Source organism: Elaeis guineensis, chromosome 8, assembly GCF_000442705.2.
Source record: "Elaeis guineensis isolate ETL-2024a chromosome 8, EG11, whole genome shotgun sequence".
Taxonomy (NCBI): Eukaryota; Viridiplantae; Streptophyta; class Magnoliopsida; order Arecales; family Arecaceae; genus Elaeis; species Elaeis guineensis.
Window position 1 is genome coordinate 137,124,693 of NC_026000.2, and position 26,295 is coordinate 137,150,987.

The 26,295-nt window shown below is 37.0% G+C and overlaps 1 protein-coding gene across 7 annotated transcripts; it reads right to left on the reverse strand.

Moving 5' to 3' along the window:
• Nucleotides 1-4,688: 4,688 nt before the first annotated feature.
• On the reverse strand, nt 4,689-24,211 carry LOC114914420 (uncharacterized). Of its 7 annotated transcripts, none has more exons than XR_012133825.1 (7): nt 23,816-24,210; nt 21,500-21,559; nt 21,146-21,414; nt 20,144-20,214; nt 19,936-20,054; nt 18,633-18,748; nt 5,937-6,127 (listed from the first exon to the last, which is right to left on the reverse strand). XR_012133825.1 is itself a non-coding variant. In XM_073242411.1 (6 exons), exons 1-6 carry the CDS (start codon nt 23,868-23,870, stop codon nt 5,024-5,026), a joined length of 600 nt encoding a protein of 199 aa, XP_073098512.1. In that variant the 5' UTR covers nt 23,871-24,210; the 3' UTR covers nt 4,689-5,023. The 7 variants fall into 7 exon arrangements, 2 of the variants coding, with proteins under 2 accessions (XP_073098512.1, XP_073098511.1); XR_012133824.1 differs by having other exon boundaries at nt 5,937-6,141; XM_073242411.1 differs by lacking the exons at nt 5,937-6,127; nt 18,633-18,748 and adding an exon at nt 4,689-5,049.
• Between the last annotated feature and the right edge of the window lie 2,084 nt (nt 24,212-26,295).

Sequence of the window (26,295 nt, forward strand, 5' to 3'; positions counted from 1 at the left end):
TATAATTTCTGAGGGGAGTATGGCCTGTGATCAATGCAAGGAACTTGAAACTAGTAACCATGTGATTATGGATTGTTCGTTTGCAAGGGATTGCCAGCAACCACTTACCTTGCTTAGTGACCAGGCGTTTTGCACCATCCTCTTTGTCGGTGCTGATTGAATTCTTGTCTACGCATAAGGTAGAGAGGTGGTACACTGTCTTGCTAGCTTGGGTGGCTTGGTGTACAAGGAAAGGTCGTAATGAAAGGCTTTTCCAAAATATCTCTAATAGTCCCATAATCATTGTTTGAGATGTTTGGTGATAGAATGCTGCTATGTTTATAGGTGATCAAAATTTTAACAGTCAGTTTAGACATCTCAATTTTCCTACTCTAGTGTGGTGGCATCCCCCTTCCCCTTGATGTTTAAATTATTTTGATGCAGCTGTATCTAACCAAGATGTATCTGCGATCTTTTTTATAAGGGACTTTGCTGGTCCCTTTATTGCTGCAGATGGTCAGCTACTTGTTGATCATAATGTTCCACAAGCTGAACTTGTTGCTGCCTGGCTAGGGCAAATGCTGTGCAAAACCCGCAGCTTGACAAGGTGTGGCTTGAAGGAGACTCAAAGATCGTAATAAACTGGATACAAAATTTCTTCAAGTCAAAAGCTGCCAGATCTCTCTTAATGGATATCATTGATGGGAGCTCCTCAAGATCTTATTTCTTTGTTACACAAATCAGTAGGGAGGCAAATCATGTTGCTGATTATTTGGCAGGCCAAGCTTTGCATGGGAATTTCTTGTTTACTGATGCAGCTTCAATCTCCTTGGATCTACTGAACTGGTTATTTGCTAATAGGCTAGGCGTGAGGTTTTGGAGATGTAAATATTTGTTTGGCCTTTTTGATGTATACTCATAAGTTTGATTTCTTGCCTTTTCCCTGACTCTTTTATACTACCATTAAAAAAAAAAAATCACAATTATCCAACTGCCTTCCGGATTTGAGTACATATAAATCCATTCTGACATCCCTCTTTAATTAGTGACACTTGTATTTCACAATGCTATTGTTGGAATCTAACACCTCGAGATTCGATCCATAAAAAGTTTAGAATGAGGTTCGAGATGATGAACGGAGTCCAACGAGACTAAGAACAGTCCAAACAGAGTCCGCATAAAGAAGTTACGCTCGAAGAAAGCCTACATGGAGATCGGAGTAGCGGCGGACCGGTGGAGGCCGGCGGCAGTACAGGCCAGTCATAGCAGCCGGGCCAACAGCACGATGGGCCACACCTAGGCCTAGCGCGGGCGACAGCACGGGCACATGTGATGGCTGGCCCAGGCCAGCGCAAGAGCGACAGCGCGAGGGCCCAACGCGCGGTTGTCATCGCGGTCCACGTGGACCACAGTCCATGGGCACCCAAGTGGATTGAGAGGGCGTTCCCTAGGTTTCTCGTGGTCCACGATGGATCGGCATGATTTTACGGGCCTTTTCAGGTGTTTTGCGCTATCGAACATTGTACGGCTGATTCCTGGCACGATCCAACAGCCAGGATGCTTTCAGGAGAGATCGAACGGCTACGGACAGTTGGGAAGTGTGATCTCACGTGATCGGGAAGGAGTCTTATGTGATCAGGTGGCCATGAGCATAGGCAGCATAGATCGGACATCCGTGATGGTATTAGGGCTTATGGGAGAAGGGATTTAAGCTTTGTAGAGAGCCGCAGAGCGGTGGCAGAGGCTCTCTATCTCCTGCTGAGACCGAGAGGGGTATCAGTAGGGGTCTCGACAAGGGGCTCGAAAATATCTCAGAAGGGCGGCGTAGAGGCTGAGGCAGGGAGCACTGGAGTACTGCAGTAGTGCATCCCTGGTGGCACAGAGATGAAAGAGGCTCGACGGTATAGCAGCCGAAGGAGGTATTTCAGGAAAATAGTCGGAAGTATCCTGAGTTCAGCCAGATGGAGTGGCCGTGATAGGTAGGGATAGGTTGGGAGTGCCAGGGGCATTTCAGAGAGATCGAGAATAGATCTTAAGGAGAGCTAGAGGTCTCGGGGAGCGCTAGGGGCATCAAACAGCCAGAAGCATCATGGAACAGCGGGGTTGCCTAGAGATAGATTAGGGCATGATGTAGCGGCAAAGAGTCTCATAGGGTGTCCAGGAGTGTCGAGACTCTGGACCGACAGATCTGTGAGGGAGACTTTTTGGGATTATTTGAGAGCATTATATGGGTGAGTGCTTCTGGGTTGAGAGAGGGTTGAGAGTTGAGAGTTATCTCTTCTGTATTTTATTTTCTCTCATGAGTGGAGCATTGCATGTCCCATGGATGTAGGCACTTGGGCCGAACCATGTATATGATTGTGTTTGTTTGTCTGCTTCTATCTTTCTGCTACAACAAGTGGTGTCAGAGCTCCTAAGGCGATCTTGGGGGGGGGGTGATCCATGTTCCACAGTTGTCGGATCTATCCTAACAATTGGTATCAAAGCCAGATGGAGCCAGGTGGTACCAGAGGTTGCAGCAGAGGTGATCAAGATTGAAGAAGGATGCAATCAAGGTGGATGCTCTCATGTGCAAGAAGGTAGAGCTATCTATTATGAAAGATGCCAGAGGACGTCCAGTGCAAGGTGGAGCTCCAGATGGAGGTGGATCGAACCCTAGACTCTGAATGGGATCGAGCGGCCTGTCTTGTCTCCCATGCTGATCGATTCATCAGTAATAGGCGGTTGCCCTAGGGCATGGGGGCGGCATCATACAAGAAGCTCTCAAAGTTGAGATGGAGCCGAATATCAGTCGAAGTGAAGATTGTTAGAATCTGATGTCTCAAAATTCGATCCACAAGAAGCTCAGAATGAGATCCGAGAAGACAAACGGAGTCCAACGAGATCAAGAACAGTCCAAACGAAGTCCGAATGAAGAAATTACTTTCGAAGGAAGTCTGCATGAAGACCGAAGTAGCGGAGGCCGGCAATAGAACAAGGGCACTGGGCCGTGCCCAGGCCTAGCACGGGTGACAGCACGGGCGCACGCAATGGCTGGCCCAGGCGCAGCGCAGGAGAGAAAGCGTGCGGGCCCAGTATGCAGTTGTCATCATGGTCCATGGTGGACCGCGATCCATGGGCACCCGCATGGACTGGCGTGGCGTTTCCTTTGGGTTTCTCATGATCCATGATGGACCGGAGTGGTTTCACAGGCCTTTCTCAGGTGTTTTGCACTATCGGACAGTGTGCAGCTGAATCCTGATGTGATCCAATGGCCAGGATGCTTTCAGGAAAGATCGAACGGCTACGGACAGCTAGGAAGCATGATCTCGCATGATTGGAATGGAGTCGTGCACGATCAGGTGGCCATGAGTGCAGACAACATAGATCGAACGTCTGTGACGGTATTGGGGTTAATTGGAGAAGGGATTTAAGCCTTTTGGGCTATTCGACTGTAAGGAGGTGGAGACCTACAGAGAGTCGCAAAGCGGCGTAGAGACTCTAGGTCTCCTGCTGAGATCAAGAGGGGTATGAGCTGGGGTCTCAACAAGGGGTTCGAAAACATCTCAATAGGGCGGCATAGAGATCGAGGCGGGAGTGCTGGAGTACTGCAGTAGCGCATCTCTGATGGCGCGGAGCTGAGAGAGGCTCAACGGTGCAGCAGCCAAGGGAGGTATCTCAAGGAAACAGTCGGGAGTATCTTGAGTTCGGCCAAATGGAGTGGCTGTGATAGGTAGGGATAGATTGGGAGCACCAAGGGCATCTCTAGGAGATCGAGAGCAGATCTCAGGGAGAGCCAAGGGTCTCAGGGAGCGCCAGGGACATCAGATAGCCAGGAGTGTCTTGGAATGGTGGGATTGTCTAAGACAGGATAGGCATGATGTAGCGACTGAGAGTCTCACAGGATGTCTAGGGTTGTTGAGGACTCTAGACCAGCAGATCTGTGAGGGAGCTTTCTTGGCCTTATTTGAGAGCATTGTATGATGAGTGCTTCTGAGTTGAGAGAGGGTTGAGAGTTATCTCCTCTGTATTTTATTCTCTCTCATGAGTGAAACATTGCATGTCCCATGGATGTAGGCACTTGGGTCGAACCACGTATATGATTGTGTTTATTTATCTTCTTCTATCTTTCTACTACAACCGGTAGTGTCAGAACTGATCTTGGACGGGTGATCCATATTCCGCAATTGTCGGATCTACCCCAACAGCTATGATCTTAAAGGAGAGATTTTTTTACACCATTCTCCTGTATGCTAATCCATGGATTTTATGCACAATATGTTGCAATCTTCCATCTATTAATTTCCTCTCAAGCATGTCAACTATTTCACAAAAAGAGAGGTCAGATTGTTCTTCAAGTGTAGTCCATAAAACCCGATAAAACTCATCCTGGAAAGAGCCCAATCTTAGACCAAACCTGCCATACGAAATGGATGCGAAGTTTGGAAACAAAGACCATTCATACATACACTATATAATAACTAATGTTTCCACGTTGAGGCCTAGGTAGTTTCATGTTGCTCCATCCAACTCCAATCACCAATCCATTCCTGAACGTTCTGTATTTCTGAATTGCTGGATGTGAATAATCTAAGAAAGCTGAATGAAATCGAATCACGAGCAAACTTTCATGACACACATACACACAAAATCCAAGAAAGAAAAAATGAAGAAAAGAAGCATTGGTCTTCTGAACATTCCATTCAGACGAGTAAATACACTACTCGATAGACCATAAAACATGAAATGAGATTATATACATTTGATAAACATTTTACATCACAAGTAAAAAAAAATGCTCAAAGAGAATTGTTTATTGCATTTAGAGCTACCCGGCACCAATGGGAACAAAAACAATGCTCCCAGTTGCCAACAAAATTGAATGAGTTGGAAATCTACTTTAACCTAAGACCCATAAACACACCGGCAAAGTTCCATAGGTGACAGATTCCTCTTAAGATGCAGAGTAAATAATGCTCGTGTAAAGAATAACAATATCCTGCTTCAGGCAAAACACGCTCAGTGATGCTATAATCCCAAAAATTGGGACAAGCGATCTGAAAGATTAGCTATTACAAAGCCAGCAAACACCTGCAAATTCAAAGATGAAAAAATTAACAAATAAACATGGTGCAAATTTGAAACTTGAGCAAGCCTAAACAGTAAAAATTATTAATTCATATGCAGCACAAATGCTTTTGTCAGCACTTCTTTGACTGCAACCCAAGCTTGCAGTTCATGGTCTGAAATGGAAAGCAAGAATCTCCCAGACCGGTAACATATTATGGTATACCAAAAAATAGGTACAAGCTCTGGATATGTTTTGCAAGCATAATAGGATATTCTGAGATGTGTATGCTATTTATTAATTGCATTGTACCTAAAAGTCTTACCTCTCAATTTTTGTTTGGGATAATCATTCATCTTCTTTATTATCTAACATATATAGCTGCATCAGCTTGATCTCAAGCGCTGATGAATAATTTACTACAAATTCATTTTTAGGGAATCCATGAATAAAGTCTACGGACTTCCTTTTGTCAGTGTCCCAACATTTTGTAGAGAAAGAGAGAGTTACATATTGATTGCTTGTTTACGTAATCCATCAAAATACATTGTTCCAGCTCTAAGCTCATTGAATGGCTACAACATGGAATGCTCAATTCATCAATATGTTATCCCACAGATAAATTTATTTGAAATGGATAAGCTTTACTTCTTTTGAACAGTAACATAGATTTTCTCAAAAAAAGCACAAAAGAATCAAAGGGATTTAGCACCAAAAAATTCCATTCAATTCTATTCTACCAAAAACAAGCCACATTTTTTTTCTTTTGCAAAAATAGCCGGTTTTGAACTTTACAGCACCATTATGCGCCTACATCAAATGATTACACACTTGGCTCATACTATAATAGTTGGCATGAACCTATGGGTAAAGGGTATTAGAACTTTATGGGGTAATAGAACTTACTTGAAGAAGAAGCAATCGATGCCATTCGCGATCTCTGAATCAGCCTGCTTATAATCTTAAAAAGAAATTGAGCTGGATGTGCTCCTCGTAGGCCACGAGCAGCACCTGGTTGCCAATCCCAACTTCAAGTATTCTCAATGGAGAGGACCTTATAAGCTCTCAGATGAGTTGGAGACGAAATCCATCGGAGGTGTCCTTTTATAAGATGCCTTATTCATCAGAGACAGTATTTGAACCAGTCACAAAGATTGAGATGGACGTTATCTACAATGATTATATAGAGTTTAACTTTATCACAATAACCATTAAGTATCCTTATCATTTTATTGGAGGCTTATTTTTAGTCAAATTCCAGATCAAACTAAACCAACTAAAACAAATCTCGATGCATATTAATGTGGGCCACATCTGGATGAGGTTTAATTGGATAAATTCCAATATTCTCCTACTTGGCCCAACCTAAGACAATTATCTTTGTTTTAATTATTTAAATTATTTCAAAAATCTTTAATGAAAATTTATTTGGATATGATAATTGAAAAAACTAACATGGATACATATTTAAAAACTTAATTGCTCCATAGGATATACATTATATATTTAATTACAAAATAATTATCCGTAAAATCATAGTGGCAAATGCATTATCAATCAACACACGATTTTTCATACACACAACACTAATGACACCTCACAATCAAGTTGTTTAAGTGAAATTTTATTTTATGAATAGGCAAAATTTTAAATCTATTTCTTGGTCATCTTTATATCACATGATAAATAGCTGATCAACATAAAATAAAATAAATTAAACTTTATTATAAAATCAATGTGATAACTTATACATAATATCCAATACATATTAATCATAAAATAAACTAATGAGCCACATGATCCCTCAACATCGCGAGTGAGTTCTTTAGTCAGTGGATCTACAGTTATAATACATTCCACAGACACTATGTCCTTTATTCTCTCACAATGATCCAAATATTTAATACCAATATATCTATTGGTATTTATACTCTTTGTACTATAGAAGAATCTTACTGTATGCTTATCACAGTATATCTTTATCAGTCTGCTATAATAGTGTCAATAATTTTAAATTTGTGATAAAATGCTACAACCATATAGCTTGTGAGGAAGTCTCGTACAAGCTACATACTCTACTTCCATAGTGAATGTAGTGAACAAGACCTTATTTTATGCTCATCCATGATATGACATCTGTAAGTAGAAAAATAGATCCGATAATACACTTCCTACTATTGGTGCATCTAACAAAGTCCGAATCCTAGTAGTCTATTACTTATGATGATCAGACCAACTATATGTGAGCACGTAAACTTTTGTACCTTATAGATAATGCATGATTTTTTTTGCAGCTTTCCAATACTCCAGTCCTGGATCATGTTGATAATATTTAAGCATTGATACAGCAAAAGTAATATCTAGATGTATAGAAACATAGGCATAGATTAAACTCCCAACAACAAATGCACATGTTATGAACCTTATTTTCTCTCTCTTTATCTCAATCCTTAGATATTAAGGTTTATTAAATTTATCACTCTTTACAATAGAAGAAACCTTGGAGGAATATTTTGCCATCCCTAACTTCTCTAATACTCTAGAGATGTAAATCTTTGGATAGTCCAAGTAACTTTAAGGATCCATCTTGTATATCTCAATGCCGATAACATTAGTAGCTTTACCCATATTTTTCATCTCAAAATTTAGAAATTGAAATGTTTGATTTTTTTAAGCAGACCAAAATCACTATTGGTAAGCAAATATTATCCACATAATACTAAAATTATGAACTTACTCCCACTAATTTCAGGTATATATATTAACCAATAGTATTTTCTTCAAACCCAAAGAAGTGATTTTTTCATTAAATTCAAAATACCATATTGTTTGGAAGCTTGTTTAAGTTCATAAATGAATTTCTTCAATCTACAAACTATATGCACTTGTCCATTAACCACAAAACTCTCGGATTATTCCATGTAGATCTTTTTTTCCAGATTACCATTAAGGAAGGCCGTTCTCACATCCATCCGATGTAGCTCTAAATCATAAATAAGCTACTAAGGCCATGACTATCCTAAAAGAAAAATAGATCTCTTTAAAGTTAATGCCTTCCTTTGTGTGAATCTCTTTGCCATAAGCCTAGTTTTATACCGTTAAACATTTCTATTGAGATTCCTTTTGATTATATAATCCATTTGCAACCTATTAGTTGCATCCCTTTAGATAGGTCAATTTATTTCTAGACATGATTGTCATCCATAAAGTCCAGCCTTTTCTTATGACATTCGATTATTAAAGGAGTTCTCACCTTTTATGACTTGTAAGAACGTCTTAGGGTCATATCCTTTTCACCATATTTGTTAGATACACCACATAATTTGAGGTATAATAAATTTTTTATTCTAGTATATCTTTAGAGAGCTGTCCTTTTGATTTGCTTGTGGTGGTGGTTGGACAGTTGTTTCTTCGGCAATAAAGACCTCATGAGATAGAACTTGATGATGTGATGGTCCCTCCTTGAATGTTAACTTGAGGAATAACCATAGAAATCATCACTTTAGTTTGCTTTTCAGGTTAGAATATATTATGTATTTTCTTAAAGACGATATCTCGAGGTTCTCTACTCTAACTAAATATATCATCCTTTAAAAATCTAGCTTTATTAATTTCTACTATATGTAGTATATGAGATGGATAATAAAATCTATACCTTTTAACCTCTCTAGATAATCAATAAAAAATCATTGACCATTCTGAGATCAAACATCTTTTCTTATAGATTGTAAACTTTGGCTTCAGCCAGACATTTCCATACACACATGTCCCTAACTGGGTTTCCTATCAGTCTATAGCTCATAAAGAATTCTTTGAACTACTTTAATAGGGATATACATAGTAGCTATCTTTATAGCCTCACTCCATAAGAGAATAAATAAGGTAGAATAACTTATCATAGCCTGAACTATTTTTTTAAACATCTGATTCCTCCATTTAGCTACGTCGTTCTAATCTGGTGTGCTTGATATTGTGTACTGGAATACTGTGCGCTATTTTTTTAGAAATTTTGCTAATGGTCTTGACTTTTATCTATCTCCATATGTTTACTATAATATTTGCCATCTCTATTAGATTTGACTACTTTAATTATTTTTTCTGATTGTCTCTCTATCCTTGCGTCAAATTCCTTAAAGGCCTCAAAATATCATCCTATCAAACAGAAGGTACGAGTATATATCGTAAATAATCATCAATAAATGTGATGAAATATTTTTATCTGTTTGACATGGGGAAAAGATTTACATATAAAGTATAAATGATTTCAAAAAGTTTCTTTAACTCCTCTTGATACCCTTCTTAGATGTATATGTCTACTTTACCTTTATGCAGTCAACACATATCACAAAATCAATAAAATTTAATAATCTTAAGATCCTATCTTTCATCGGCCTTTTGATTCTTTCTTTAGAGGTATGCCCCAACCTCCGATGCCACAATATAGAAAGTTTTCAAAAGAATATGAAACCAATTTCAGAATTTAAGACTATCTTGTAGTATCCAACTGCTTTGATAAGTGAATTAGCTTGATTTCCAATAACAATACATCATTCACTTTCAATTGAAGGCATTCTTAATAATAAATCTTGCAAGTCATTGGCAATGTGCACAGATGTACTAAAGTCAATATACTAGATAGAATTAGGAATATTTACTAAAATGAATTCAAAACATACAAAAGAGTAAAGGGTATCATTCCTTTTGCAGCCATTTTTTTATACTGTATGCAATTTTCTTTAGATGTCCCTTCTTTTGCAAAGAAGCATTTGACCACTTTATTGTTGGCTTCACCTGATGCCACAGTTAATACTTTCTTCTCTTTTACTTTAGATGCATCCTTTTCTTTACCTATTTTTCTACTAATTTGATGTGAAGCAAAGTTCATACTCTTTATCTTTCTATCAATCTCTTCTCTTTTGCATATATTTGGTATGTGAATTATAAAAAACTTTAAAAAGATCGTACTCTGATAGAAAAGAAATGAGAATAAAGAGACCAAGAATGCATTTGACATAAAAATCTTAATATCATTTAACTACATTGTAATTTTTCTTATCTCCATAACATGCTCATGTATGCTGACCTTTGTTTTGTCAGAGCTTACAAATTACTGCTCCACAATATCTATGAAATCACATGCCTTATGACATGAAGGGATGGATCCCTGATGTACCAAGTTAAATTTTTTAAGAGCAAACTGAGACGATTAGAAGGCTCCCATTTCTCAAAAAAAAAGCTCTTATATTGTGGTATACTTTCATCGATAAGTAGTGAAGATTTATCTACTCGAAACATAGATCAAGGTCACTACATCCTAATATGAGTACTATTCTTTCTTTCTATTCCAAGAATTTTGATTCATTAAGATTTTTTTTTCTATGCTACTATTAATGATTGTGGGAATTAATACTATAAATAATATATGTGCATGTTATCATCAAATAATGAGACTCATTAAACTTTATCCAAAGCAAATAAATTTTCTGATATTTAACTTTAGTAGGCAACGAGGTGCATCATTATGTCTCCTTTGGGTGAGTGCCATAACATGCTAGTAGTTATACTTGTTTAGTGTTATATCATATCACTAGTGAACCTAACATGATATGCATATTGGATACAAGCAAATACTGTATCTTTGGTATGCAAATATCATTCAATCCAACATACAGTCCTATCATTTCATCTGTCTAAACATCGAACATGAAGATGCTCCTTTGAGAGCTAATCGATATTTCAGTAGCTTAGATGTAATTATGACACTATTAAAATTTTATTGGATCAATTATATTTATCCAGAATTATACATTATAGAAAATTTTTGTTTTATAATGTTCATAGTCATGATCACTCTGGTGATCGCAATGAATTAATCAAATAAAAAAATTTAATTCTTTATAAATAGTGACAATAAACTTTACATGCAAAGTATGAAATGAATACATCATCAAGAACATGATAATAGGCATGCAATACTTTATTTGTATATAAACAAATCAAATAGCACAAAAATTAACCATATAATGTGAAATTTTTGGACTTTTATGCAACAAAACCATATGATAGGGACCTTATCATAATTATTAGAGGATCTTTGTGTAATAAATTTATTATAAAGACTTAAAAATAATATAGGTCTTCATGTAATAAACTTTATTACAATAACCAAAATGCAATTTTAGAAGGACCTTTATGGAATTAATTACTTTATCATGGACTAAATTGCAAAAGTCTCTTTTTAAGAATCAAACGAGTTTTGGATTTTGGATCGAAATGCAAAACCCAAACCTGTTAATCCTTCTTCCTTATTTCCTTTTCCGATTACAACCCCAAACCCCTATGGCCGATGATCAATCTCTTCATAATCATCGCCAACAAGACACCGGCCGACCACAACCATTGGCGGCCGGCCTAAGACCGTCGTCCGATTGTTGATGTGTCAATGGGAGGTTTGATGGGTGATTGGCAGAGGAGGAAACAAAAACTGATGCTCCCCTCCAAATCCCGATCGACGGCTATCAGAAGACCGCAATCGATTGGCTGCTGACCTCTCCCAGGACTGACCACCCTATTTACGTTGGCGATATGGAGGGAGAACCGCCAGTTTGCCGAGACCCAATGGTTCCATTCTCACCCCTTTCATCGACCAAAAACTCAGTTGGTGGCCATCAAAAAGCCGGGATTGTGGACCGTCACCATCTCCCTAAGTCTTCAGCCATCTTTTCCCAATGATCAAAAGGGAGGACCACCAGTTTACCGAGATCCGACAGGTCCTTCCTCTCTTTTTTCCCTTTTTCTTCTTGACTCTGGATGGGAGACACGTGTTCGACCCATGGGAGCCACCATCGATAAGTCCGGATGACTACCGGAGGAAAGACTGGATGTTCGGCCATCTGGATGGAGAAGGCAGGTGCACGATGGTGCTTACGGTTTCCCACCGCCTTCTTCCTTTAATTTTTCCTCTGTGTTTATTTATTTTTTTATTTAAACAATAATTTAAGCCCATTAATTAGAAAATAAATAAATAAATAAATAAAATAAAATAAGCTTCTACCCCATGGAATCCACAAATGATTTTTTAGATTGGTTGTGACAACTTTGATCATAGACAACCAACCCAAGGTGGCTTGTTAGATCTTTATCCATGAAATCTTGATATGGATATAAAAGCTTCAATCTTCAAACCAAGTAATCTATATGGCTTTGATACCACAAATTAGAACTTTATGAGACAATAAAACTTACTTGAAGAAAAAACCTCGATGTCATCCGTGATCTCTGGAATCAGCCTGCTTACAATCACAAAAAGAAATCAAGCTGGATGTGCTCCTTGCTAACCACGAGCAGCACCTTGATTTTCAATTCCAACTCTTAGCATTCCCGATGAAGAGGACTCACAAACTCTCGAATGAGTTAGAGACCAAATCCGTATAGGTATCCTTCATGCCTTATCCATCAAAGATAGTATTTGAATCAGTTACAAAGACTGAGATAGACGTTATCCACAATAGTTATATAGAGTTTAACTTTATCATGATAACCATCAAGTATATTCTTATCACTTTATTAGAGGCTTATCTTTAGTTAGAGTCCAGATCAAATTAAACCAACTAAAATAAATCTCGATATGTGTTAGTATGGACCATATCCGGATAGGGCTTAATCAGATAAATTCCAACAAGGGATGCATATATAATAGACATTAATGCACATGTAAAAATGTTCTTAATTTAGTCATCAGGATAGGTATGATGGTCCATTAATGTTCAAAATGGACCATCTCTACCAAAAAAGACTTATCTTTGTAAAAAATGAAATAAAGAAGATAGCTTGCAAAAACCCTTGCAACCATAATCTAAAGCACACCGAAAAGGTATCAACAAAAAAAGACCCATCTATTGAGATAAGTTTATAAAATAGGTGGACCTCAATTTCACATTACTATACTAACTCTAGAATCATTATGTCTAGTTATGATGTTGAGTTAGCTAGTGATTCTGAAAATAAAATTTACATAGATTTTGTGGGCTATGAAAAGTAAATTTCCATCCAGGTTGAAATTTTAGTCACCAAATGAAGTTTCAAATATAATGTTGAACATATTATCCCTTTTTTTTTATACACATTAATCATGATTTTTTTTGCCTATGACTCTCATGACCCTCACCCTCAAGGGAAGCACCTACTTTGGAGCTGTAAATCTAACGTAGTGAGAGTGAAAGCTTGCATCTGATGGTCGGAGATGCAGACAAGTGTTATCTTTGATAGCATGACATGAGACTAACAGCAGTGCAAATGACAATTTGTAGATGTGGAGGGATAACTAAATTGTAATGGTATTTACATTACATAAATTTCAAATAATGTTAGTCATATTCATTTGATAAATATACAAATATATGTACTTCAATCGATTAAGCAGTACAACTTGATAGCAATCAAAGCAAGCAGCTGTGGAAAAATACATAAAATAATAAAACCTAAATTAAAGCATACATACAGTTGTGTTAAAAACCATGGATACACACTACCAAAAAAAAAAAAAACCATGGATATAGAATTACCTAAGCTGACCGAGAATATAGACCAGGGTTCACCGTATCGGGCCAAACCGCTCGGTACGGTGCGTACCGAACCAGACCGGCGGCCAGCCGATCCGGTTCGAAGATTTTTTTCAGAAAACCCCTCTGAACTGCACCGAACCATTCGGTTCGGTACGATTCGGGTCCATACCGCCCAAAATCGGGCGGTATGAACTGGTACAGTCCGATTCGATGTAAACCAACCGTACCAACAGCCTCACATGGGAAAAAGGGGAGTGGGGCCTGGGCTATCTTTTAGTGGCAGCCCAGGTGATTAGGTTCTCTGAGAAGCTCGAGAGCTCTCAGAAAACTCCCGAGGCTTCAACGAAACCGTCGAGATGCAAAAAAATAAGAAAAAAAAATTTCATCAAATTGCAGCACTGATTCGAGGAGATGCTGATTTTTGACCGAAAATAAGATAATGTTTATTTTTTAGTAAATATTTTATTTTTTTTATTTTTGTTATTAAAAATAGGATAAGAACGAGGAAGTATGAAAATAAGAGAAATCATGCCAAAATTTTATGATTTTGGTATGATTTAATTATATGTGATAGATATTTGAAAGATCTATATGATGACACTAAAATTGTTAATTTTTATTAATTATATATTTTTTTAAATATTTATATATATTTATTCATAAAAAATTATTAAAAAAATAAATTTAAAAAAATAAAAAATTAGAGTTTTAGAATCATGTTTAGAATGATTCAAGCTACTTAAATCTAACCTCAAATTTTTTTGCAATATTTAAAATTTAAAAATATTTTTATAATTATTTAAATAATAAAAAAATATTATAAAAAAATATGTAAAAATAGTGTTATATTTTAGTTAATTAAAAATATTATTTGAAGCATATAATATATTTTTTGAATTTATGAATTTTTACTTTATATATAATATTTTTTAATAATTATTAAACTGTCGTGTTTTGTTATACCTGCAGAAATGAGTAAGAAGAAAGATTCAGAGTGTGACATTGGTTGGGATCATGACGAGAGCTCTCGGTTCGCATCATGGAGATGCAAATGGTACAACACAGAGTTCAAGAGAGGAGGATGACTAGATTGAAGCAGCATCTGGCTGGTGGTTATTCTGATGTGTCCATGTGTCGAAAATGTCCAAAAAGATCTGACAATTGATGAAAAAGCACTTTGCTGATTCAAAAGCAGCAAAGGAAAAGATAAAGCAGAAAAGGGCCGAAGTAGACCGTTGAGTTGCAGAACCACCTTTTCACTTTAGAGAGTCAGAGGAGGCTTCCGCTCCAGATGATGAGGCACAGATTGAACTGCCATTCAGGCAAGCTTGGCTGATCAGTTTCGGTAGGAGAGATGGCCCGGTATAGAAGCGATTTGAACCATCATGCTACGAATTGGGATCTGGATCAGCGACTGGTGGGAGAAATTTGAGTTCAGAAGGACTACCTCAGTCAGAGAGTCCGGTGGTAGAGGAGCAGACATAGCATGTCTTCTTTGTTAAGACTTTTGGCAGTAGGAGGTCCTCCAGAGATATTCCAGCAGGAGCCACCATCTATGATTTGGATCCACATGCTTTGCCCAGCAAAGATTCAAAGCAGCAGAGGATTGACACTATGGTTAAAAAGATAAGAGAAGGATATGTGGCGAGCTATTGGATTATGATTTCATTTCAGCATATTCAGCAAATGCAGTAGTCAATCCTTACTACTATCTGCTATTTCAGTCTAAAGGCTGCTGCCAGGGTATAGATCCACCAGGACCTAGGGAATCTATGATCAACTTCTTGACAGCAACAAGGAGGATCTGCAGAGATGGATTGCTTCTTACAAAAATAAATGGCTTACATATGGACTGATAGTGATGTGTGATGGTTGGACCGTCTACTAGACGGAGCATCATTAATTTTTTGACATACTGTGATGAAAAAATATTTTTTCACAAATCAATTGATGCTTCAGATAAGATGCACGATACACATATATCCTTGATCTGATGGAGGAGGTGATTGATTAGTGGGTGAGAGCATGTCATGCAGGTCATCACAGATAATGGATCACAATATAAGATGCTGGAGAGTTGCTGATGAAGCAACGATCGCAGATATACTGGACCCCATGTGTTGCACATTGCATTGATCTTATATTGATGGATATTGAAAAAATTCGTAGGGTGCAGCAGCAGTAGAGATTGCCAGACTATTGCTAGATTCATCTACAACCACACATGGGTTCTTTCATTGATGCAGACATATACTGGGGGAAGATCTTAAGACCGGATATCACACGATTTGCTACCAACTACATAGCACTTGACAGTCTTCTTCCGAAGAAAGCAGCTTACGTCAGATGTTTTTAGTACGAATGCAAGAGAGCAGATATGCGAGGGCCGACACTGATGGAAGTCATGTGGAGAACTTGATGACGAGTCAATCATTCTGACAGCAGGCTGAGAAGGTAGTGAAGGCTATTAAGCATTATATGAGTACTTCGCATCGTGGACAGTGAAAAATACCCCAGATGGCTTATTATATTACATGATGGAGAGGGCAAAAAACAGATCAGTGAGAATGATCCAAGCATGCTCAAGAATTAATTAATATCATTGAGCGTCGTTGGGACTATCAGATGGGTAGAGATTTACATCTAACCGATAAGAATGGATTCAAAAATATTTTATAATATTTTTTCTTATGCTTGTAAAGTGTACTTAATCAGCCATAAATTTATCTGCAGCTTATTATTTAATTCGAGATTTCAGTATACCATTTTCGAGATAGATATGGACAACGAACTTCTTGCTACTCTTCGTAATGTGATATATAAGATGGTGCCCGATCCAGAAATCGTATCATTGTGTCTGCAAGAGGTATACTAGTTTAAAATATATGTGATTATTCAACTGAATTCGATCTATACTCAATGATATATTTATAAATTTAATAAATATTTTTTTTTACAGATGAAACAGTTAGAGAGGGATCAGACAGCTTTGGAGTCCCATCAGTTATCGTAAGCAAAAAGCAGATGAATCCAGATAAATTACATATCAATAATGAACAGCATAGATTGATATGTAATTTTACTTAATAATATCATAAAATTTGATATGTAATTTTACTTTTGTAGCTGAATGATGGATTCATTTTGGAATGTCCGCAAAATATTTGAGAGGTGTGGTTGTCCGTATTCTTTCTCAGATGATCTTTGCTAGTGGCTGTGAGCACAATTGGTCGACTTTCACCCTTATCTACAGCAAACAGAGAAACTGTCTAATACAAAAACACCTCAATGATCTTGTATATGTTCACTACAATCTGAGGTTGAGGCTAAAATACATTCAGGAGAAAGTACAGCTGAAGTACATTAATCTGATGTTAGATGATTATGCTGATGAAGATGATGATCCGATCATCGAATGACTTGCAGGTCAGCAGTAGGAGCCAGAGCTTGATGAGCCGGATCCCCTCCACGATCAGCTAGTGTGGTAGCTAGGGAGATCAGGATGGATCCAGAGCAATGGACAGAAAAAATATTCCATATAAGTTGCAGCTGATCAGCCACAGCCTGAGAGGACACAAGAGACTCATTCATCACATGACTCGATGTCTGATACATCTTCACAGAAATTCGAACGACAGATGTATAGATGAGGTCGGCAGTCAGCAAGAAGACATCCATCCTCTCAATCACAGAAAACTCAGTCACAGAGGGGCACAGGGGGAAAAAAAGACAGTTGCACATGCACCACTCTCGAGAGTACAGGAGCTATCTGGCTCATACTCAGACACCAGGAAGAGTGATGATGATACTGGTAGTAGTAGCCATGGATCTGATGATCAGAGAGAAACTGAAGGATAGGAGACCACTGTTTATGAGACACAGCCACAGGGTGATATTCGATTCACCGGTGAGTTCCAATTTACACATGCCACACAAGATAGGGATCATGGTGAACGAGTCGGTAGAGACCGTGGGGAGTCGATTTCATATAGACGATGGATTCTAAAATCGTCCAGCACACGATGCAGCTGCAAACGATCTTGCATATGGAGTAGGATCCATGATGTATCTGGATATCATCGTATTATGGATCCTATTATCCGCAATCACCTTATGATTCATATGGATATGGTGCATTCGAGGCATCTTCTAGTGTTACCACCTATGCAATCTGGAGCATTTACGGATCAGATTTTGCTACCAACATATCCGGATGGACTCCTCCACAGTCATACCATCATCTCGAGGATACTTTTCAGAGCCAAAGTTTAAGTGAGAAATCTGAGATGTTTTACAATTCAGAGAGGATGCCTTATGGGATGAATATTCAAGAGTACGGTGTATCTTGGTTAGAGGATTGGACTGATGTTCCTCCAGATTATGTTAATGATCCAAATATTACGAGCGTCACAGACACTTGACGAAAAATTAAATATAGAGTAGATCTTGAGGTTAGTATATCAGTTGTTGTGCTTTGTACTTTAAACATTTAGATACATTTTAATGCATATTTTATATATTTTTTCTTTAATTTTAGGATGATATAGTTGTAATATAATGTAAATAAATATATATTTAAATTTTGGATCAAGAATCCTTGTACTGCTACCTAATTCAAAAATTAAACCCAAATATGTCAATAATATGCAATATAATGTAATTTTGGGATTATATTTATGAATTAATAACTTGAACATCCACAAAAAAAATGAAACAAAAAAAAATATACCGGTACCGAACGATACACCGAAGCATATCATGTGTCGGTACGGTACGATATCGGTATCGATATCATATCATACCGGTCCACCACTGGTACGCAACCGGTACTGATACAGCGGTCCTTGATATAGACTGCTGAATAGTGCCGGCCATGAATGATCATATCTGCAACCATGGCAAGTGGTATGGTGAGGGACATGCCTAATGTATGTGGTCACCAATGGCATAGTCCAAACAACACATAATGCCCTGCATAATGATCATCCAAAATGAGCAGACCTATGAAATAGACATAAAGGCCAGGGTTGTTTTGCACATACCATAAATAGTCTGAGAGTACACTTCCAACGAAGCCATTAGCAAGAAACTTCTTCCATTTTTGCAGAATGGGGAATCTAGAACTTGGGTTCAATTCCCAATGCAGTCAATGGCCACACTGAATAGAAAGCAAAATAATATATTTATAGGAGGATGAAACGAGGCCAATGGACAGATGGTTCGGTAGTTGAACTATGTTTAGAAAAGATAACGATATGCCACTCCATATAGAGAGGAAAACATTAAGAGCATAGTTCAATGATATTGGAGAGCATCATCCCCCATCATATATCAATAAACCACAATTTGGTCACCAGCAGCATCCAAATGGCAGCGTAATTTATGTTCAAGATCATTTTGCATCAAAGCCTAGGGTTGTTGCGTTTCAAGTTAGGGCCTGCTTGGTTACAAGTAATAGGAGTTTTCATCTAGTTGGGGTCATACTGCAGCTATGGTAATAGCAACCTCAGTCATATTCTGATGTTTAGTTGCATATGTCACTAGTTAAAGGAACTAGAAATATGATGTTTGGGTGTTTGTATCTGCTCATACAAAATACATATTTTACGTAACTTAAGTGCAGGTATTGCAGCCTCTGTAACTGCAACCCATCCTATGACCATTCTAGGCAGAGGACATGTTAAATGATAAGTCCTTGACAAGCTAACTTACATGGCTCCTGCCAAGTTTTAGCTAGTCAAACACAAGAAAACTTACCGTCACTGGTGCAACCATGCGACCAGTTACTTGTGACCAAACAGGTTATAAAAAGGCCAGTGTATTTTCACAAGAACTGGAGGTTGCTTATGCATTAGCAGATCTGCATTACTGGAAATACTATAGGTTGTATTACGTACATATATTATTTTTGATATTCGGGCAACTCACAGAAGTTTGAAATAATGGGCTCTAATATCTTTTTCTTCTTATTTAATCCTCCCAAAAGATGCCTCGTGGTTCTTTTCCCATTTATAAGTGCTAGGTAGTAGGAACTGTCCAGCAAATGTGGTAGTGAATCTACTGAATGAACGTTTTGACCTCTTATATTAATTAATTAGCAGGGCATAATTGTGATCACACCCCAGTGCATGGTCATGTTAAACACTAACAAGTGACAAGTTTCGATCTATCAACCCTGTGAATACTAGGGGTGAATCTTTTTCCGGCCACCCCCCTCTATTTCCTTTTGGTGTGCGTGTGGGTGGGTGGGGTTAGTGAGGATGGGAGGCAGCAGGGTTGGGAGGGTGTTGAGAAGGGTTCTCGAGGGATTGGTTGTTTATAACCAACATGATAACTGAGCCTTACCAAGCCACCATAGAGCTACAAGAGTAAACAGTCCAATATATCCAAACAGCTTGTGAACATCAACCCCATGTCCTTCTTCCCCTGCGAACTTTTTGAGCAGAACTGCAAAATCATTGTTCCTGTGATTAGAGCAGCCCAATTATCCATTTAACCAATTAGTGACTGGAATAATGAAAAAAACAACAGAATGCAAAGGATGATATCCAACCAGTAAATAGACCATATGTCATGGCTGAAAGAAGACAAAAAAGATCCCCCGCAAGAGACCTTTGCCCATTCCTGCACATAATAAACTCTGAAGCTCAAATTTTGCACATTACAAACATAAAGCTAAGAAATGCTATGGACATAAAAAGTGACTAGATAAAATATTATAGAAGTTGCAGAAGGCATAGTCACAAGTGGCTTAGCTTAAGTTTATTTAATACTAGCTCAGCTTAAGCTTATTTAATCAAGTTCAAGTAAGCATTCCTAGCAACACAATAAACAAATAAATCCTTTAAACAAGCATGGTAGGAAACTGTTCCCTCCAGATAATATACATACAAACAAGCACACCCAGAGGAGCTCAACTGTGACTCATCTGCTGCCGACGTCTTGCCCAGAGTTGTCATAGCGACACCAGCCATGCTAACAGAAACAGCAACTACTTTTGCTATGTTTAGCGAGTCTTGGCTCAGAAATACACCGATGAAAAGAGTAAAGAGTCCTGAAGTTGAAGATAATACGGTGGTACTTGCAACACTAGTTCGTGCAAGTGCTGCATTTGACAAGTACTGTCTCCTTCCAATAGTATAAATATATCAACACTTGTGCTTTAAGAGAAAAACTCATTCATTCCATTGAAAAGAATAAATACATTGTGTTGCAATACCAAGATAAATGAGAAGGCTTATGAAGACATCAATAGATAAAACTCTTTCAAGCAGAAATACGTATGAATTTTAATAGATTATTTTCTTATTTACTGTAAGGATGAGCTAGCATATTGCTCAAATACACCCAAAAAAAAAAAAAAAAAAACAAACAGACAGACAACTATTCATCATTGCATTTACATCAAGACAAAATTTTGCAAACCTAGAGGGGGGGGGGCAAAGGAACATGCAACGGTCATAATCAACAACTTAACTTTTACACCATCTCAAAACATAAAGAAAAAACAACATGTGGTAGCAAAATTAATACTGCAACACTAGTAGAATCTCACCTCTGTGACAAACCAAAGTGGAGCAAGATAAAATGCATACACTGCAATCTCCTTAGTGGCTAATGTTCTGTTCTCTCTCAGCACCTCAAATTCAACTTCAACTTCAACAAGTTTAACAATGAGCGGCTCTTCCTCTTCTTGTGTGGAAAATTCTAGTTCACTGTCTTTCTTAGTTAAACGGGCCTGGGATTCCATTTCCAACATCTTCTGCATCTCACTAATTTTAAGGGAAGAATCAAGTCCAGAAGGAGTCTTGATGATGATGATTTCTGAAATTTTACTTCTTTTAGATAAACATTTTTTAAAAGAATTACATAACCAATCTTTTATAAATGCTATTGGCAGATAAACAACCATGAGAGAGGCCCCCAAATAAGTAACCGCAAATGGCTGTTTGTAGTCTGTGAATATACCCTGCAGAACAATAGTAAGGATATTCAGAACTTACAAATTAATGATAACAGAGGTAATAGGTTACAGATATCCAAAAGTCAACAAATCAGTACATAGAACTGACACCACCTTACAAGCCAATATGGCGTAAAAAATGTTAGTTTCGCACACTTAAGGAAGGTCTTTTATACCACATGATTTGGTCAAAACCAACAGAATATACCAGGCTATGTTTATGCTACAAGAACTATTTGAATCATTTAGCTTTCCAACTGGCTTTAACTGCACCAAATTCTCATCACTCTTCAAAAAATAATGGTTAATAGGCCACCAAGAGGCATCTTGCAGAAATCTTAGCATTTTTTTTATCTAAATAAAAAAAGCTCATTGTTTAAGGCTTTAAGCCATAGACACTATAAGATAACTGAATTGGTTGAACAATTTATGCAGCTAATTTGATAATAGGATATGCTTTTCCCAACAACTATCCAATGATAATGGATGGCCTTGACAGCTTAGAAATTCCATAAAATTAGCTCCTCAATTATTCTATGCTTAGCTAGCCCAATCAAAGACCAAGCCACCAAACATAACAGCCATTTATGATTTTTGAAGTAACCCTCCAGTTGACTATCGAAAAATAACATCATTTAAGGAAAAAAGATTGATTCCTGCTTCATGTAAAAGAATAACCAGATGCAATGAAATGGTAAAAATTCCCAGTCATATAGATAACAAACAAACTTAGGCTTAGATACATGTAAATCAATATTAAATTTAAAAATAGACTTGGGAGGACGTACAAGAAGGCAGAGAGACATGCATCCCAGGAATTTTTTGGACTCCAAAGTTCAGACAAATTAGTTGGCTACTTAATCCAAGAAAAATTGCTTGTTCTCTCTAATTTATAGCTTAAACGCTCTCCTTCTCCTCCTTATCTTTTTTCTTCCCCAATAGCCAGCACTTTTGAAAGAGGATTTATTCTCAACCCTCTTTGCATTCTTTCCCAAGTTCCCACCTCACATGCATTACTATGCCTGGTTTCTCTTACACTGCTGACTGGATGCAATCTTAGTAGCCAGAAACTTCTATCCATGGTGCCGCACCTGCTGTAGAATCTCTCAAGCAAGTCGCTCCAGCACTGTCTTGCTAAGCTGTTTTTATTCTTTTCTTTTCTTTTCTTTTCTTTAATTATGTTTAGCCTTTGAGAGACCTGCTTTTCTGCATCTACACAACCGCACCAAAGTCATCTTCTGTGCTTCAGGTAGCTAGGATTCCGGAGATCCTACAATCCAATTTTCATCCTTCAAGCATCATTTTGTCATATCATCTTTTAGATAACTTACTGTCCATCAACGATAGTCCATAAACCATTCTTAATCATTCCATCAAGCCTTCTAGATTACAATTGTTCTCCAAAATTGACCCTCTAATTTGGATAACCATTTTTCATTTTGTTCTTATCCTCAGCAATTTCATGGGGTTCTCCAAATAAATAATATAAATATATATATATATAAAAAAAAAGAAAAGAGAGAGAGAGAGAGAGAACCAAACTAGAATCAGGTCGATTGGTTGGACTCAAATCGATCAGGTCATAACTCTATAATAAAGGTTTTACATCAATGATCCAATCTGTTGAATATAATCTACTACATCAAAACTACTTGCATACAAAATATTATATAATTTCGAGACCTCTAGATATGCATAAGTAGTCAAAAATTGGATAGTGTAAATAAAATAAATTAAATATATTTTTTGATCATTTGATGCATAGGCTAGGGATCTTTAAATCATATGATTTTTTGTGTACAATCAGTTTTGAGGTATTAGATCGTATCTAATGGCTTGAATCATCGATGTAAGATTCTATTGTCCAATTTGATCTGATTGGATCTGAGCCCAAATCCAGTCGACTTTATCCAAGTCAGCCTATATATATATATATATATATATATTTTTTTTTTTTTTTTTCTTTCTTTCTTTTTTCTTTGGGCATAGAATAGGCACAAAATTGCAAGTGAAACTTTAAGAAATTCTACCCGAAAACATGGGAAGTCCGAAGTTCTAAATTTTAGCTAAACCACTCTAGTTCCATTACTCAAAATACTGACCAACGGATAACTTCACCAATTCAGACCAAACAAAATTGCGAACTCCTAAAAAAAAAAAAAGCAGCAATTAACACATACAGCATAAAAAAAATTGGAAATAAAAAGGATAAAAAGGAGCATAAAGATGAAATTTTTGATAAAGGGAATCCACGAAGCAGACCTGCGTTACTTCGGCGGAGGAGACCCATATAATAACAACCGCCGCCCAAACCCATAGATCCAATAACACCAAAGAAAATAAGCAGCCCAAACCCAAGCTCCAAACGAAGAAGCGCAAATGTCAAGAAGATGCAGCCGCCGGCCGGCCAACCCTCACCAGGCCTCCGCGCTGGCGAGAATCCCGAGATCTCGCCCAGCCCGGCACCGTTGCAAAAGGAGAAAGCTCAGATATCGGGAGGCGGAGATGGAGATGAGTCGGTGGACTCCTTCCTCTCGATTCGAGCCCATCTTCTTCTCATTGTCTGCGGGAGAAGAGAGAAGAGAGGAGACCGGATCCGAAAGCAAGGCTAAAACAAGAAGACCGGAAAACTTTGTTTGACTTTATTGCAAGCTGAAAAATAGCGGTTATTACAAGCTGGTCCGTTTCTTCGCTTTGCCCCTCTTACCGGGTGGGTTCCTTAAAAAAAAAAAAAATTAAAAAAAAATTTAAAAAAAAAAACTTGAGTTGAAAGGATGGATGACCCTATCTAATATTTTATTCAAAAAATTATTAGAAAGAACCGATCATCCATCAACACCTGTACATCTTCTAAATTAAAAAGATATAAAAAATAATAGATAAAATATATAAGAGATGGATTAATAAAATTATCTTTCATTATTTTTTTGATAAAATTTTGAAAATATTTTTATTTTCTAAATTATTTATTATTTTATGTTAACTATTTATATAAATTAATTATTATTTAAATTAAATTATAAATTAATTAGTTATTTATATAATCAAATATAAATAAATTAATTCATATATGATAATTTTAAAATTATTTATTTATTTAAATAAATTTAAAAAAATAAATATTTAATATTTTTTATATAATTATCAATATAAAGATCATAAGTTTATATACATCCTACTATTTTGGCATAAATACGTATTATAAGTCGATAATAATAATATCTTTTATCAAAAAATAATTTATCAAATTTTTAAAAATATTATACATCTTTTTCTTATTTTTTTCATACTAAATATAAAAAAAATTATTCCTATTCATCTTTTTATATTTCATCAAATATATAGGAATGGATAAAAAATCCATCCGTTCTCTTACTTATCTATTCTTCCTCCGATCTACTCTTCCTTCAATTCATCTCTCATACCAAACAAAGTATTAATCCTATACATCATAAAAGGAAAAGGCTATTTTTTATTATTACTATAGTCTTTTTTTTTTTTCATTTCCCCTTTAATTTATTTCTTTCTTTTGTGTCCTTTAAAATATATTTTAATCTTTTTTATACGGAGGCAATGATAGGTGCGGTGGAATTTGGGGGAGAGAGGAATGAGACCAACAAAGAAATCTGGCAACTGCTCCTTCGTGCACTTTTTTTTTAAATTAAATGGAAGATATTTTCATGAAAAACACAGATGATGGTATGCTCATAGGATGATATCATCTAAGATATTAATAGCTACTGAGGAGAGTGGCCTTGGCTGGCTCTTAACAATCTTTAGCTTTATCCAACGCAAAGAATTTCTTGTTCTATGTAATGCTTGATGTACATCTATATCATTTCACCACCTCATGTAACCATCCCCATCTCTCTCAAAAGAAGAAAAATCCACTTATATTTTTTATTATATTATAGATTTAGATTGAACTGAATTAATACTAATGTATCATTTTTTTGGCAGATTCCACTTATTTTTTTTGGTAGGTTGACCGGATAAACCTTTTGGCCGGAGACATTTGGTTTCCTCCAAATTGAGGGGGAGATCCCCAGTCTCTATCTTTGCCAACTTATTATGACATAGGGAGGGTGATGCTAGGACAATGACCACATTGAAAATAAAAGGGGAGGAAGGAGCCCTGCTGCTGTCGCATTTGGGAGAATAATAGGTAATCATTCCATCATACTCTTAATTTGGAACTTTTTGAAGGTTCAACCCAAGTTCAATTTATAAAAGAAGTACCTCTTCCCATTAGGTAGCTCATGACTCCCAATCCCCGATCAATTATTGGCAAATCTATAGAATTTCTCCTGATTTCCGTTGGTTGTATTCCTTGGCAAACACCGGCAATTTTCACCAATGATAAGGTAAGAGCCTCTGATGTCTCTTCTCTTCCTTGATCCAAGGCTTCCTTATCACATAAAATTGATAGGCAATTCATTAGATTTTTTGTGGATAGAGCCTGCCTTTTTTTTTTTTTTTTTCTTTCTATTGAGTAGGTCATTATCGCTAAATGTAGCTATGCTCAGACTACCATGGGCTGGAGCCACTGCCGTCAGTGCCATAAGGTCATTGTTATGAGGACGATTGGCCTATATCCCTTTTCCTCCCCCTTTTCATGAAGAAGAAGAAAGGTGAAAATGAGAGAAAGAGAAGGAAAAAAAAAAAGGATAGAGAGTTTCTCTCTCTTTCTTTCTCCTCTCTCTATCTTCCTCCATACTTTCTCTTTCTATGAGTTTCTCTCT

Excerpts from the sequence above, each read along its gene's own strand:
- LOC114914420 (XM_073242410.1), bottom strand. The coding sequence starts at position 23,870 with ATGGGTTTGGGCGGCGGTTGTTATTATATGGGTCTCCTCCGCCGAAGT. Across the intron at positions 21,560-23,815 it reads CCTCCGCCGAAGTAACGCAG|GGTATATTCACAGACTACAA; the intron begins GTCTGCTTCGTG and ends ATTGTTCTGCAG. Across the intron at positions 20,055-20,143 it reads GACATATGGTCTATTTACTG|GAACAATGATTTTGCAGTTC; the intron begins GTTGGATATCAT and ends CTCTAATCACAG.